Below are 16865 nucleotides of genomic sequence, written 5' to 3' on the forward strand. Positions count from 1 at the left end.
TTTAAGCACTGATCTAATTTTATTAATAGTTGAGGGTTTGGAGGGTAGCAGTGGTTGGGCTCTTGGGTTTGGGCATGAGGTGGAGTATTGTGAGGGTGCATTTTCTTCCCAGAGACCCTCTTACCTGTTTGCTCCCCCTTTTCTTTAGCTGCTCAAAGACCTTGAGCTGCCTCTTCCTTTTTCCTCCACAGTGAGATGCTATTTCCATGGCCGGTGGTATGCAGATGGGGCTGTGTTCAGTGAGGGTGGTGATGAGTGTACCACCTGTGTCTGCCAGGTAGGGGGCTGAGTTGGTGGGTGATGGGCAAGGGCACAGGACTTTCCCAGGAACCCTTGACTGGGAGAAGAGGAGACACTGGACAGCAAAAGGGAAACTGAGATAGGAAAGAGACTAAAGGGATTTTAGCAGTCCCCAAGCCCTTCTCGCAGTCTCCCTGAAGGTTGTCCTTCAGCATTGTTATCATAGAGCACCTACTGTGCACCTGGAACAATGCTGAGTGCTGGGGACACAGCCAAGCACAGGGCAGCCTCGGATCCCTCCATGAGGAGGCCCACAGCTAGGTGGGCAATGGACAGGGGACCAGGGCTCTTAACCAGACTGTGGGCTTCAGGGAAGCCTTCTTGGAGGGTGAGGTGCTAAGCTGAGACCTGAAGGATGACAAAGACTAACCAGGTGAGGAGCTGAGACAGGTGTGCCTGGCAGAGGGCACAGTATGAGCAGAAGGCAGGAGGCGGGAGAGAGTATGGCATAGTCTGAGGCCTGGTGTCCATTCTGGCTGGAGCCCAGACCACGAGAGGGACTGGAGATGCAGCCAAGGCAGGGATCCTGTTTGGGCTGGGTTCCAAGAAGCAGGGCCTGGGGCGGGCCTCTTGTATAAGTGGTTTTCTGGCGGTGGTGCTCTCAGGAGGAACTGGCCAGGAAAGCAGGTCAGGCAGGAGAAGGGGACACGTGGAGACGGGGTTCAGGCTAATCCCATGGGGAGCTTCGGAGCGGGAGGACACCAAGGAAGTGGGTGTGTCCAGAGGCCAGGGGGTTGGGCTGTTATACCCTGAGCATCAGGTGGTTGTATATAGTCCCTTGCTTCCCAGGGAGTCGGGGGGAAGCAACCTGGACGACGCTGTCCCCATCGGCCAAGGGCAGTGCCTAGGGGACTGATGAGGTCTGTGTGTGGGTGACAGCTTCTACTTCAGACTCAGTCAGGAAGGGCTTTGCCAGCCAGGCAGAGAGTTTGGACTTGGCAGAGATGCCGGGTTTTAAGTGATGGAGGGGTGCAATCAGATTGGTGCGCGAGAAGGTTCTGTGGCTGCAGGTGAGAGTGGGTTGGAGTCAGAGGAGATAGCTGTTGCAGAAGTAGGGGGAAGAGATGCTGGAGGCTGCAGCTAGGACAGCCTGGGACCCTGCAGCCACACAGTTGACATGTTCCAGGGACCGTCTTCTGGCCCGACCCCCAGCCCCCAGGGAAGGACTCCCCCTTCCTTCAGCTCTTGCTCCCTGGAGACCTGTCCCTTTCAGGGGAGGAGATGACAGCCTGCTGGTTTTCTCTTGGCCCTCCCTGGTTCGTGCCTCTTGGTTGTCTTCCAGAACGGGGAGGTGGAATGTTCCTTCACGCCATGTCCGGAACTGGACTGCCCCCGCGAGGAGTGGTGGCTGGGCCCTGGGCAGTGCTGCTATGCCTGCAGGGAACCCGTGCCCATGACAGGTGAGGGCCACCCAGCCTGCCTCCAAGGCCGCACCCAGCTCCCGGCCTGGATGCGGAGAGGGGCGAGGTGGAGCGTCACCCGCTGAGACTCTTGTGTGTGTATGTGTGCTCTGTAAGCATGTGTGTGTGTGTCTGTGAGTGTGTATGTCTGTGTGTTTTAAGTTAGTACATGAGTAGCATCTGTGTGTGAGTTTGTTTATATGTTGTCTGTGAGGGGTATCTGTGTGTTTTATTGAGTACAATTGCTTTACAATGTTGTGTTACTTTCTGCTGTATGATGAAGTCAATCAGCTATTTGTATACATACACCCCTTCCCTCTTGGACCTCCCACCCACCCCACCCCCCATTCTACCCCTCTAGGACATCACAGAGCCCCGAGCTGAGCTCCCTATGCTGTACAGAAGGTTCCCCCTAGTTATCTGTTTTACACGTGGAGAAGGCAATGGCAACCCACTCCAGTACTCTTGCCTGGAAAATCCCATGGATGGAGGAGCCTCGTAGGCTGCAGTCCATGGGGTCGCGAAGAGTCGGACACGACTGAGCGGCTTCACTTTCACTTTTCCCTTTCACGCACTGGAGAAGGCAATGGCAACCCACTCCAGTGTTCTTGCCTGGAGAATCCCAGGGACAGGGGAGCCTGGTGGGCTGCCGTCTATGGGGTCGCACAGAGTCGGACACGACTGAAGCGACTTAGCAGCAGCAGCAGCAGCAGTGTAGACATATATATGTCAGCGCTATTCTCCCAACTTGTCCCACCCTCCCCTTGCACCCTGTGTCCACATGTCCACTCTCTATTCCTGCCCTGGAAATAGGTTCATTTGTACCATTTTTCTGTCTGTGTGTTTTTGTCATGTGTCTGTTGTACCCATATGAGCGTGTCTCTGTGTGTGAATGGGTGTGTTCATGGATGTGTATGGACGTGTACATTTGTGTGTGTGTGTGCCCATGTATACCAGGTGCATGCTGGGAGGGAAGAAATTGACTAACCCGGGGAGCCAGGCAGCAGCTGCGGGTGGGGCAAGGCTGCGTGGACGCAGCGTGAGTGAGCAGAAGTGTCTGTCTGTCTGTCCTCCCCGGGTGGTGCTGTGAGTCCCTCGGGCATCAAGGCCACTCCTTGGCACTTCTGCCCACTCGTCCTTTCTCCCCCGCTGTCCCCTGCCAGGCTGCTCTCTTGATGACAATGGGGTTGAGTTTCCGGTTGGACAGATCTGGTCTCCCGGTGATCCCTGTGAGTTATGCATCTGCCAGGTGAATGACAACCTGCGCGCCTTCAGCTGCTTTCCCCACCTCCCTGTCCCGGCCAGCACTGCTGCCTCTGCAGAAGTGGGGCCACGTCAGGCCCCGTCAAAGTCTCCCTTCCATGCTGTCAGCTCCTGTTTTTGTAGAAGAGCTGGGATCCAGGTTATTTTGTCCTCGGTAGATTTTCAGGACGGCAGAGCTTGGCAGTCTGTCTGTCGTAAGAGTGGAATGTGACCCATGGTGCATGTGAGGGGAGCCACTGGCCTAAGGAGTCAGAACTAGGATTCCTGGGAACAGGTTTTTCCTGGACAGGGGTAACAAAGGGAGCCAGGCTGCCTGAGGCCCAGTAGCTCAGGCCTTTTCTGTGCAACTGCGATGCTTCCTTCATTAACATCAATCCTGTGACCTTGCCTCTTCAGAAATGGATAAGGTGAGGGTGTGTGACTTTGAGAGTCAGATCGGCAGAAATACAAACACAGCTGTTTACCAGTGCAATCATTTTAGCTCCTGTTTGAGTACAGGTTGGCTTTCCTTTCTACTTTAAAAAATATAAAAGAAAATTTTTTTTGTCTGCACCATCAGGCATCCGGGATCTTAGTTCCTGACCAAGGATCGAACCCATGCCCCCTGCAGTGGAAGTGAGAAGTCTTAACCACTGGACCTCCAGGGAAATCCCCAGTTTTCCTCTCTACTTTGAAAGGATTTTTAGTCCTTTTGAGCTTTATTTTTTAAAATGAGGTCCCTGCACTGGCTGTGGGCTTCCCAGGTGGTGCTAGTGGTAAAGAACCTGCCTGCCAATGCAGGAGACATAAAAGACGCTGGTTCGATCCCTAGGTTGGGAAGATCCCCTGGAAGAGGAAATGGCAACCCCCTCCAGTATTCTTGCCTGGAGAATCCCATGGATAGAGGAGCTTGGCAGGCTACAGTCTATAGGATTACAAAGAGTTGGTACACAACTGAAGTGACTCAGCGCGCACACACGCACTGACTGTGTCATTGGCATTTCTGGGGGGCCTGGTAGAACCTTGGTTCTTCCTGCCCAGGCCTTGGGCTCAGCATCTGCATTTTAATCCCTGGGTGACTTGGGTGCACACCAGCTCGTGAGAACCACGGCCTTCACATCCTCTTGATGCGCCATTTGTTAAAAGGCCTTAGACTCTTACAAAACTTGGAAACACTTCGTTGGAATTAGACGGGGGAGGAAAGTTACCTCCGCTGCCTTTTTTCTCCTTCAGGACTGATCTAGGGCACTCATATTACAAGAAAATCACACAAAACTCCAGCTTCTTTTGAAAGAAAAGAAACTGTGTACGGCGCTTTCATCTTCTGAAAGACATTTCCGGTGGAATAGCTTTCTATAAAAATAGGATTTTATTGTACTCCGTAGGTTTGGGGTGAGCCAGGGTTTCAGGGAAACGCTGAGAGAAGAATTTGGATGGGGTCGTGGCACAGCCTTGGCTGCTGGGGGAAGGGACAGGAAGCTCAGGAGACCAGAACCCCAGCTCTGACCTTCCCCCTCTGGGGTATGGGAAGGCTTTCTGGAGGGCTCAAGTCCCTTCTCCCAAGTAGCTGGTTCTCTTTGGGGGAACCCTGATACCTCCCAGCTGCATTGTGGTGCCCCTTAGGGCAGGTCCTGGCCAATTTGCAGCACTGCCCTTTCTTTTGGGGGGCTGGCATGGTGGAGTGGGGTGGGGAGGTGGGGACTGGCGTGGCAAGTGGGGTCTTGGTGAAGTTATTCCTTCCTCCAGGCAGATGGCTCAGTGAGCTGCAAGAGGACAGACTGTGTGGACTCCTGCCCTCACCCGATTCGAATCCCTGGACAGTGCTGCCCAGACTGTTCGGCAGGTAATGTTCTGGCTGGGGGTGGGGGTAGGGCAGCATAGAACCCCCGGCCCCCACATCCGGGCTCACCCTGCATCAGGCTTCTCTGTGCAAAGCACCACCCCCGCTTCATCTCTGCTCATCCTTGCAACAAATCCATGGGACAACCCCATTTTAGAGATGAGGAAACTGGGGCTCAGGGACGGAAACAGTTTGCCCAAAGGAAGCTCCATCTGGGTGCTGGAAGCAGACATGAAAATGTGCAGAGCTCGCAGCCCAGGTGGGGTGATAAACGAACATCCCTGTGAGACAATTCGAGAACAGGGAGAGGAAATTAAAGCAATCTTTTATATTTTAATAGTAATTTTCACCTTTTCCATTATTTCACAAGTAACATTTTGTTATAGAACATTTGGAAAATACAGACAGCAAAGGAAAAAATTAAAAAGCAGCCATTACCACTTTTGACTTTATGGTTTTTTCTTCCCAGTCTCTTTTCATGATATAATATCAATATCTATATATCTCAATCTCTATAATGTATCTATAACATACATCTATATATCTATCATGTCGTAGATATATAGCATATCATAGATATATATTACATATTTTTTCTTTTTTTTTTTTCGCTGTGCCACACAGCTTGTGAAATCTTAGTTCTTCAACCAGTGATTGAACCTGTACTCTTGATAGGGAAAGCACAGCGTCCTAGCCACTGAACTGCCAGGGGATTTCCTATATAATTTTTCTTATAAAATGTTTCCCTACTGTCCCATCACCTGCTTTTTTATACTTACTCATGTGGGATAAATGGGCTTCCCTGGTGGTTCAAATGGTAGAAAATCTGCCTGCAATGCAGGAGACCCAGGCTCAATCCCTGGGTTGGGAAGATCCCCTGGAGAAGCGCATGGCAACCCACTCCAGTGTTCTTGCCTGGAGAATCCCACAGACAGGGAAGCCTGGTGGACTACAGCCCATAGGGTCTCAAAGAGTCAGACACGACTGAGTGACTAACATGGGATAAATATCATCAAGGCAGCCGCTGTCAGGTGGGGCCTCTGCAGGCTTCAGAAAGCAGAGAGGGGAGCTCTGGGGGACCCTCCTGGAGGGTGGGGTTTGGGGTTTGGCTGAGTGCAGAGGAGCAGACAGGGTGGCCGTGGCACCCAGGTTGGTTGAGTCTCCGAGTCCTTCATCCTGATCCTGCCTGGTGAGAGGTAGGAGGAACAGCCCCTTGCCGGGGTGAGAACCCTGAAGTGAAGACACTGTGATCCCTTTGCTAAATCCAGTGAGAAAAAAGTCAGCACCTGATCCAGGTGTGTGTTCTGTCCCTTCCCGCCTCCCCTGGGCAAGTGCCTGCAGAGCCCGTTGGCTTGACCTTTGCTGCCCCGATAGGGCTTGGACTTTGGCCCTGGCGAAGGCTGGCCATCGCACCCGCCCTTGACAGCCACTCCCCCACCCCACGCTGGCCAGCCCTCACCACGTGCTCTCTCTGGCAGGCTGCACCTACACAGGCAGAATCTTCTTCAACAACCAGACCTTCCCATCCGTGCTGGACCCGTGTCTGAGCTGCATCTGCCTGGTACGACCACCCTGACCCGATCCCTGTCTGTAGAAGCTCCCCAGGAACTGCCACCAGCTCTTGAACTCTGGAGGCAAACACCCAGAGACCTCCAAGAGAAAGGTTGCTTCTGGGTCATGGTGAAAGGTGGCTCCCTCCAGCCCTGCCTCGGGTGAATCTTCACCCAAGGCCAGAGAAATACTTTTACCCTTGCCCAGCAAATGTCCTCTGCTTCTGGGTGACCAGGGAGGGTCTGGGGAGTCTTAAGGTATAAAATGTGGTTCTCCATGAGAGTGAAGGTGAGGAATGCAAACCTAGGACTCTGCATGGAATCTTTAATATTTTCACATTTTCCAGCCCCTGCCATGTGCCAATCCCTGAGCTCAACACAACCTCAGTTAATCCCCAGGGAATCCTATGAGGTGGGCACCACCGTTGTCCCCAGCTGCTGGGTGAGAAAACCAGGCACAGAGAGACAGTCATTTGCTCAAGTCTCCATAAGTTGTCAAGTGAGGTGCCAGCAATCGATCTTAGCAACCCGAATCTTTCAGAAAGCACACATTTACCCTAAGCCATATCACCTAGGCCATGGTGGTGGTGGTGGGTTAGTAGCTAAGTCATGTCCAACTCTTGCAACCCCATGGACTGTATGTAGCCTGCTGGGCTCCTCTGTCATGGGATTTCCCAAGCAAGAATACTGGACTGGGTTGCCGTTTCCTTCTCCAAACTAGGCCATATCTCAGTCTAAATGACAGGAGTATTGTTTGGTATTTGGAAAATGGAAGAAATAAGCCCTTATTGTTTATCATGCTGGATATGTTTCATGCTGATGAGGCTTCTTTGTTGTCGGTGGTCTGCTGAAAAAGATTGAGACACTTGGGGTGAACATCCCTGGCCTCTGGGTGACCCTGTTCATTCATAGCCATTTACTTTGGGGAGCTTTGACTTCTGTGTCCTTTCTCCTAAATTAAAAATAATTAATTAATTAATTTATCTTTGGTTGCACTGGGTCTTTGCTGCTGCCCATGGGCTTTCTCTAGCTGCGGCAAGCAGGGGCTACTCTTTGTTGCAGCGCATGGACTTCTCAATGCGGTGGCTTCTCTTGTTGCAGGGCATGGGCTCTAGGTGCACAGGGTTCAGTAGTTGCAGCACACGGGCTCAGTAGTTGCAGTGCACGAGCTTAGTTGCTCCGAGGCGTGTGGATTCTTCCAGGATTAGGGATCAAGCCCGTGCACCCTGCATTGGCAGGCAGATTGTTATCCACTGAGCCACCAGGGAAGTCCTCCCTAAGTTCTGGGTGCTCAGCTTTCCTGGGCGGTTCATGACTTGTTCAACAGGTACTTGTTAACAGATGAGCTCTCAGGACAAGGCCGGGCCCTTGGCCCCGGGGGGCTTGCGTTCTAGCAGGAGGACAGGCTCCTTCTCAGTCTGTCCCCTCGCCATGGACCCCTTGCCTGACCTTGGTGGCTCTGATGGGCACTCAATGGCTCTGTGGTCTGTCATTCCTGAGTGTCCCTTCAGCCCCCAGAATGGAGGGCCTTGCGAGCTTTCTGTGTCCTGCAGCTGGGCTCTGTGGCCTGCTCGCCCGTGGACTGCCCCATCACCTGCTCCTACCCTTTCCACCCTGATGGCGAGTGCTGTCCAGTGTGTCAAGGTGAGTGGGACCAGTCGCCCCCCTCCAGGACTCCCGGGTGGGCCTTGGCTCTCACGGTCCCTGTCTCCTCTGCCCCCTACAGACTGCAACTACGAGGGGAGAAAGGTGGGGAACGGCCAGGTGTTCACCTTGGACGATGAGCCCTGTACCCAGTGCGTATGCCAGGTGAGCTGGCCCTGGGGACCCCGGAGCTACCCAGCCAGGGACTGCTTCTAGCCTTTTGCCCCTTTGCCAAACCTGAAGCCTCTTAGCCAGTGTAACGCCCATCTTCCGCCCGCCGTTTTGCAGCTTTAATTACCTGTGGCAATACCTGTGGGTTTGACAGTATCCTCTGCCTGTGTAGTTTCCTTAAGGTGGCGCCGCTGGGTCTGGCTTCACCTGTTGTTCAGGTGAGGACCAGCCCCTGCAGCTTCTGCCCGAGATCTTTCCGTGGGTCCAGCTGCTGGTGTAAGAGTTCCTCGAGGGTGCTGCTCTGGGCAGGTGAGATGCTCTGGGTGGACGAGATGCTCTTGGCTTCTCACCTGTCTCCTTTTGTTTCCCCAGCTGGGAGAGGTTACCTGCGAGAAGATGTCCTGCCAGCAGGCCTGCTCGGACCGCACCCCACCCCGCAGGGACTGCTGCTCCTCCTGTCCAGGTAGGCGGGCCTCTGTGACCTGGCGTCTCACCACCGTCTTTTTTCCACTCTGCTCTTCTCAGAAACACAGAACTTGTACTGGGCTAGATGTGACAAACCCAGGCTCAGAGAGGGAATGTGGCCCACCTGAGGTCACACAGCTGGCTCATGGTGCGCCCGGGCGCACGCCTGGCCTTGCTGACCCGTGTCGGCGCTTTTTATCCCACCCTGTGCCATGCCATCAGACGAGTCTGTTTACTGTTCCTTTTTCTTCATTTCCTCCTTTCTGAGTCTCTCCCCCTACTTTCTGTTTTTTCGTTTCTTTTCTTCTTTGTGTGTTTTCTTTTTTTTCTTTTTCTTCCTCTGTTTTCTAAATCCTTTATCTAAAAATTAGAATTTAGGAACTGAATCAATTTTGCAGAAGAATAATTGCTAATATGTATTGAGCACCTTTTATTTATCAGGGAACATCATATATTATTTTTTTTTTAAATTGATATATAATTGACACAACACCTGATATTTGTTCCAGGTATATGACATAATGATTTGATATTTTGTATATTGTGAAAAGATCACCAGAGGAAGTCTAGTGAATGTCTCCTTACACACAGTTACAATTTTTTTCTTGTGATGAGAACTTTTAAGATCTAATCTCTTAGCAACTTTCAAATATACTATTTCAATACAGTATTATTAACTGTAGTTATCATATTGTACATTACATCACCATGACTTATTTATTTCATAACTGAAAATTTGCACCTTCTGATCACCTTCACCCACTGTGCCCATCCCTCATCTCCCATCTCTGTCAACTACCGATCTGTTCTCTGTATCAGTGACCTCAGCTTTTTAGAAATGATTCCATATATAAGGGAAATTGTATAGTATTTATCTTTCTCTGATATATTCATTTAGCATAATACTTTCTAAATCCATCCACATTGTTGCAAATGGTAAGATTTCATTCTTTTCTGTAGTTGAATAATATTCCATTATATATATATTAATATATGTATAAGTATATATATATAAGTATGTATATATATATATAAATATATGTATAGACCCTGATGCTGGGAAAGACTGAAGGCAGGAGGAGAAGTGGATGACATAGAATGAGATGGTTGGATGACATCACTGACTTGATGGACGTGACTTTCAGCAAACTCGGGAGATGGTGAAGGACAGGGAAGCCTGATGTGCTGCAGTCCATGGGGTTGCAGAGTTGGACACAACTGAGTGACTGAACTGAACTGATACATATATGCACACACCACATACTTATCCATCTTTATCTATTGATGGATACTTAGGTTGTTCCCATGTCTTGGCTATTGAAATAATACTGTAATGAATCTGGAGGTGCATATATCTTTTTGGATTAGTGTTTTCGTTTTCTTTGGCTATATACCTGGGCATAGGCTTCACTGGTAGCTTAGCAGGTAAAGAATGCACCTGCAATGCAGGAGATCTGGGTTCGATCCCTGGTTGGGAAGATCCCCTGGAGGAGGGCATGGCAACCCACTCCAGTATTCCTGCCTAGAAAATCCCCATGGACAGAGGAGCCTGGTGGGCTGTAGTCCACGGTGTTGCAAAGAGTCAGACATGAGTGAGCGACTGAGCACGCACACATACCCGGGTGTGGGATTGCTGGATTGTATGGCAGTTCTAGTTTTAGTTTTTTGAGAAACCTCCATACTGTTTAATGAAATGGCTGTACCAGTTTCTGTACCAGTTTACATTCCCACCAACAGTGCATGCGGGTTCCCTTTCTCCACATCCTCACCACCGCTTCTTATCTCTTGTCTTTGTGACAACAGCCATTCTAACAGGTGTGAGGTGGCATCTCATTGTGGGTTTTTTTTTTTGTGGTTTTGATTTGCATTTCCCCAATGATTAGTTATGTTGATCATCTTTTCATGTACCTGTCTGTTTTCATACGTGTTATTTCATCCCCTGTTCACAGCAAGTCTTTGTGATAGGTACTCTTGTGTGTGCTAAGTCGTTTCAGTTGTGTCTGACTCTTTGCAACCCTCTGGATTGTGGCCTGCCAGGCTCCTCTGTCCATGGGATTCTCCAGGCAAGAATACTGGGTGGGTTGCCATGCCCTCCTCCAGGGCTTCTTCCCGACCCAGAGATTGAACCCATGTCTCTTTCGTCTCTGGCATTGGTAGATGGGTTCTTTACCACTAGCCACCTGGGAAGGCCCATAGGCACTCTTAGCATCCCCATTTTCCAGGTGAGGAAACTGAGGCACAGAGAGATGAAGTGAGGTGCTGAGGGTCACACAGCTGGTTGGCAGTAGAGCCGGGATTTGAGCCCAGAGTAAATGCTTTTAGCTACTCTGCTGCAGTAACTCCTGGACATTATTATGAACTCTCTGTCATGAGTGTTCATCCATGTAGATCTTTTTGCAGAAGTATAAATGAGACATGGACATCATACTGTAACACATACCTGTGTGCATGCTAAGTTGCTTCTTTTCGACTCTATGCACTGTAGCCTGCCAGGCTCCTCTGTCCGGTATTCTCCAGGCAAGAATACTGGAGTGGGTTGCCATGCCTTCCTTCAGAGGATTGTCCTGATTCAGGGATTGAACTCACATCTCTTATGTCTCCTGCATTAGCAGATGGGTTCTTTACCACTAGAAGCCAGCACACAATTTCAGAGAATTCATGTAGCCCTCAGTTGGCCGTTTAAAAAGTTCCCGAATGTTGTGGTTTGCTTACCCGTTGAGGTTTTGGTTGACATTTAGGTGGTTTTCTTCTTCTTCTTCTTTTTCTACCCATAATGGACCTACTGTGAAGCATCTTTGGTCAGACAACTATTTTTTTCCCAAATTTTGTGAGTTGTGTTCAGACCCTGTGGTTAATAGGTGGAGTAACTATGTCACAGGGTGTCAGGAGTGGTTTGGTGATTCCCACGGCACGACAGCATGTTACCGGATGGGGTCCTGGAGAAAGAGGAAGCTTACAGAGATGGATGTAACTGGTTCCCATTTACCTACCAACTCTACACTGTGTGTTTTGAATTTAATTTTTCCAGTTTAGCATGTCCTTAGAGTACCTTACACGTGGCTCTTTTGCACTTTTTTAAACTTCCAGGAGGACAGTGAATTTTTCCACAGATTTGTAGCCCCAATTTCCTCTTGTATAAAAGACCTCTTTAATTCCTTTGACCTTTTGAAGAGGACATTCTATATTTAGAGCAGCTCTTCAGATCTGTGGATGAGCAGCTGGTGTCAGGACTGGTTGGATTGGAAACATTCTTGTCCTGTACAGTCATTAAGTTGGGAACTGTTGAGTGATTGTAGATTCGACTTTAACCAGCACAAACCCCTCTGCAAGCTGATGGCTATTATTCCCCCAATTTCTAGAGACTAATCATTAGCTAAAGTGCCAGGCAGTGTATGGAGCATTTTATGTGTTTTGTTTCATTTGTTCATGCATTTTGTTGTTCAGTCAGTGTCGTGTCCGACTCAGCACACCAGGCTTCCCTGTCCTTCACTATCTCCCAGAGTTTGCTCAGACTCATGTTCATCGAGTCAGTGATGCCATCCAACCATCTCATCCTCTGTCATCCCCTTGTCCTCCTCCTCCCTTCTATCTTTCCCAGCATCAGGGTCTTTGCCTGTGAGTTTGCTCTTTGCATCAGGTGGCCAAAGTATTGGAGTATTCAGGATCAGTCCTTCCAATGAATATTCAGGGTTTATTCCCTTTAGGTTGACCAGTTTGATCTCCTTGCTGTCCAAGGGACTCTCAAGAGTTTTCTCCAGCACCACAGTTCAATTCTTTGGTGCTCAGCCTTCTTTATGGTCCAACTCTGACATCCATCCGTGACTACTGGAAAAACCATAGCTTTCACTATATGGACCTTTGTCAGCAAAGTTCATGCATGGGTGCCCTTATTATCTTCATTTTGTAGAGAGGGAGGTGGAGACTCAGAGAGGTTAAGTTTCTGTCTTTTTTTAAAAAAATTATTTATTTTTTTTGGCCATGCCACCAGGACTTCCCTGGTAGCTCAGACAGTAAGGAGTGTGCCTGCAATGTGGGACACCCAGGTTCCATCCCTGGGTTGGAAAGATCCCCTGGAGAAGGAAATGGCAACCCACTCCAGTATTCTTGCTTGGAAAATCCCATGGATGGAGGAGCCTGGCAGGCAGTTCATGGGATTGCAAAGAGTCAGACACAACTGAGCGACTTCACTTTCTTTCTTTACTCGGCCTGTAGGATCTTAGTCCCCCAACCAGGGATCAAACCTGGCCCCCCAGCAGCAAAGTTGCCAAGCCCTAATCACTGGATTGCCAGGGAATCCCCAAGTTTCTGTCTTCAAGGCCATGCTCTAGGTGATGGTGTCCTCAGGCTCAGGGCCAGGTCTCTGATTCCTCACTCCCTGCTCAGTCCCATTCTGCTCTGTTGCCCCCTGATGGGGAATCAGGCCCAAAGAGGTGAGATGCAGAGCCCACCCACCTCCTTTTCCTTCACCTGCCTCAGCTGCAATCACCTCTTCCTAATGAGATGTATTTTAAAGAAGAAATTGCTTTTTATTGAAATACAAGGTGAATTGTTTCCTTTTGATAATAATAAAAAAAACCACAGCTTACTTGAGATATAATATACACACCATACAAGTAACACACTCAGAGTACACAACCCAGTGGTTTTTGGTAGAGTTGTGTGATTTTCCTTCTGATGGTTTATATATATATATATATATCAGTTCAGTTCAGTTCAGTCGCTTAGTCGTGTCCGACTCTGCAACCCCATGAATTGCAGCACCCCAGGCCTCTCTGTCCATCACCAACTCCCGGAGTCTACCCAAACCCATGTCCATCAAGTCGGTGATGCCATCCAACCATCTCATCCTCTGTCGTCCCCTTCTCCTCCCGCCCCCAATCCTACCCAGCATCAGGGTCTTTTCCAATGAGTCAACCCTTCGCATGAGGTGGCCAAAGTATTGGAGTTTCAGCTTCAACATCAGTTCTTCCAGTGAACACCAAGGATTGATCTCTTTTAGGATGGATTGATTGGATCTCCTTGCAGTCCAAGGGAGCCTCAAGAGTCTTATCCAATACCACAGTTCAAAAGCATCAGTTCTGCGGCGCTCAGCTTTCTTCACCGTGCAACTCTCACATCCATATATGACCACTGGAAAAACCATAGCCTTGACTAGATGGACTTTTGTTGGCAAAGTAACGTCTCTGCTTTTAAATATGCTATCTAGGTTGGCCATAACCTTCCTTCCAAGGAGTAAGCGTCTTTTAATTTCATGGCTGCAATCATCATCAGCAGTGATTTTGGAGCCCCCAAAAATAAAGTCTGACACTGTTTCCACTGTTTCCCCATCTATTTCCCATGAAATGATGGGACCAGATGCCATGATCTTAGTTTTCTGAATGTTGAGCTTTAAGACAACTTTTTCACTCTCTTCTTTCACCTTCATCAAGAGGTTCTTTAGTTCTTCTTCACTTTCTGCCATAAGGGTGGTGTCATCCGCATATCTGAGGTTATTGATATTTCTGCCGGCAATCTTGATTCCAGCTTGTGTTTCTTCCAGCCCAGCGTTTCTCATGATGTACTCTGCATATAAGTTAAATAAGCAGGGTGACAATATACAGCCTTGACGTACTCCTTTTCCTATTTGGAACCAGTCTGTTGTTCCATGTCCAGTTCTAACTGTTGCTTCCTGAGCTGCATACAGGTTTCTCAAGAGACAGGTCAGATGGTCTGGTATATACATATATATATATGTATATATTTAATTGAAGTATAGTTGATTAGGACTTCCCTGGTGGCTCAGATGGTAAATAATCTGCCTGCAATGCAGGAGACCTGGATTCGATCCCTGGGTCAGGGAGATCCCCTGGAGAAGGGAATGGCTGCCCACTACCATATTCTTGCCTGGAGAATCCCACGGACAGAGGAGCCTGGTGGCTATAGTCCATGAGGTCACATCGCAAAGAGCTGGACACGACTGAGCGACCAACACTTCAATGCATGGTTGATGTACAATATTATATAAATTTCAGGTGTATAACATGGTGATTCACAATTTTTAAAAGTTTTCTCTCGATGATTTTTAAAATTTAATCATCCCAATTTTTAATGTGTTTACCAGCCTCTGTCTCCTCCTTTGATCGTACCTTTTTCCAGTAGTTTTTTTTCCTTCCACCATGGGTTAAGTCCTTATGATGTGCTGGACTCCAGGTTGAGATTTAAAAAATGATTATTTTTCAGTAGACTTTTTTTTTTTTTAGAGCAGTTTTAGATTCAGAGCAAAATCAAGCAGAATGTTACAGAGAGCTTCCCATGTACCTACCTCCTGCCCTTCCCCAGGCATAGCGCGCCTCCCCTACCCACCCATGGTCAACATCCCCCACCAGATGGTGTCTTTGCTACAACTGATGAACCCACTCTGACACACATTTGTCACCTGAAGCCCATAGATTTCATCCGGGTTTAGGTGAGCCCTCTCAGGCTCCGTTTCATTCAGTCCTCACTGCACGGCTTCTGTGGTCATCACTATTATTATGAAGCCCATTTTACAGATGAGGAAATGGAGGTTCAGGGAGTTAAGTGCCTTACACAAGGTCACACAGCCAGTGGCTTTGGTGCACTGCCTCTCTCTATTCATGGTTCCTCTTGGGTCTTCCCTTCCTGGAGGCAGGAGCTGGCAAGTCCCCCTCCCCCCATCCCCAGCTGTGCGAGGACCCTCAGAGGACACATACGGGGCATCGTCCCAGGGCAGCTCATGCCGGACCTGCCTCAGGGAGAACCACTGTGCATCTTCTTGCCCCCGCCCCTCTCTCTAGAGTCCCTGGAGGAGAGCCGGGCACTCTCCCCTCATGGAGACGTGGAGCTCAGCAAAGCATCCCGGAGCCCCCGTGGAGACCCCGAGGCCCCCATCAACTGCAGTTCCTGCCCAGGGCCCCCAGCAGTGGCCCCTCAGAGGCCAGCGCTCCAACTCCTCCAGCTCCTCCTGAGAACGAACCTGTCTAACACCCAGACTTTACCCGTGAGCCCCTCAGGAGCCCAGGCCTCACCCTCACCGTCTTCGAGGCCAGGGGAGCCTGGGGCCTCCCAGCCTCCTCAGCCCTCATCGGGGCCTCCGATCCCTCCAGGAGCCTCCTCTCTACCTCCTGCCTCTCCCGGGGCTCCCGGACCAGCTCCTTTGACTCCAGCACTCCTGTCCTCTGCCTCCGGGGCCCACTCAGCGTCCAGACGGCCTTCTCTGCCTGCCGCTGTCCCGCGTGAAGCCTCAGCCCTTTCCACGATGGGCCCCAGCACCTCAGAGACCCCCATCACTGTCCTCAGGCCTCGCAGGTCCTCTCCAGCCACCTCCAGACTCTCTGCAGCCCTCGCAGCCACAGCCAGCCCTGGTCCCCGGCAGCCCACCATGGGGACCTCACAGGAGGAGGAGTCCACGGTGTAAGCAGGCCTTCATTTCAGGGTCATGCCCAGGACACGTGGGACAGAGAAGACTCTGCCGGCAGCCCTGGGAGTTTGCAGGGCCGCTCTGGGGACCAACGAGGCTGCTGATCCTGCAGGACTCCTGCCGGGGCTGGAAAATCCTCAGGGCCTGATGTAGCTTTGTTCCCAGGAAGCATTTGGGATGTGTTGTGAGAATCCAGCAACGTGTTCTCCATAGTCAGCATCCTGCCTGGACCACAGCCCGCCTGTCTTTTGAGAAAGGTTGGGGCAGCTGAGTCCCCGCCCTAGAGGAGGAGGAGGGTCCGAAGGGCGTGGGATTCCCCTGGGATTGTGCTACCAGCCGCCACATGTCCTCACCTGGGGTTTCCTGATTAAAATCTGTCTGGTCTCCCGCAGGCTGCCCTGCTCATTCACTTCTCGCCTTTGGAAAGTGAGAAGTCACTGCCTCTTCACTGCCAAGCCCACGAGGGATGAACTAGCGCCCACCTCAACCCCCAGCTTGAGAGGAAAGCCTGCATGGGCCTGGGGCTGGATTGGGAGAGGGTCTTAGGTGAGCACCTGGTGGCCTTTGATTCTGGGGGACTTTTAAAGTGAGGAGGGGGAAAGACGTTTATTTCTTTTAGGAAAAGAGGGTTTTGCAGGGTGGGTTCCCTGGGAGGGAACCTCTGAGGTGGAGTAGGAGGCGGGTGGAGTCTTAGGACCTGTGCTCAGCTTTAACATCTCTGGGCGCCAGGGAGGGAAGCAGGAGGCTGAGGGGGTGGGGTTGGACAGTACCAAGGCCTCAGCCAACCCTCTGTGGAGCTCTGAGGCTGAGATGGCCCTCAGAGTCGTCCTGAGTTG

At 50.3% G+C, this 16865-nt stretch overlaps 1 protein-coding gene across 1 annotated transcript in view; it reads left to right on the top strand.

The window, feature by feature from the left end:
* VWCE (von Willebrand factor C and EGF domains) overlaps positions 1-16420 on the top strand; it is a 32510-nt gene extending 16090 nt beyond the window's left edge. Inside the window, exons 12-20 of the mRNA XM_081536725.1 lie at positions 192-277; positions 1583-1700; positions 2864-2949; positions 4689-4785; positions 6261-6343; positions 7886-7976; positions 8059-8141; positions 8520-8610; positions 15407-16420. Of these exons, the coding sequence (XP_081392851.1) occupies positions 192-277; positions 1583-1700; positions 2864-2949; positions 4689-4785; positions 6261-6343; positions 7886-7976; positions 8059-8141; positions 8520-8610; positions 15407-16026 (1355 nt within the window). The 3' untranslated portion in view covers positions 16027-16420. The remainder of the gene's footprint in view (positions 1-191; positions 278-1582; positions 1701-2863; positions 2950-4688; positions 4786-6260; positions 6344-7885; positions 7977-8058; positions 8142-8519; positions 8611-15406) is intronic.
* Positions 16421-16865: the final 445 nt, after the last annotated feature.

The sequence above is a fragment of the Giraffa tippelskirchi genome, chromosome 10, assembly GCF_054371585.1.
Source record: "Giraffa tippelskirchi isolate mGirTip1 chromosome 10, T2T-mGirTip1v1.2.pri, whole genome shotgun sequence".
In the NCBI taxonomy this organism is placed as follows: Eukaryota; Metazoa; Chordata; class Mammalia; order Artiodactyla; family Giraffidae; genus Giraffa; species Giraffa tippelskirchi.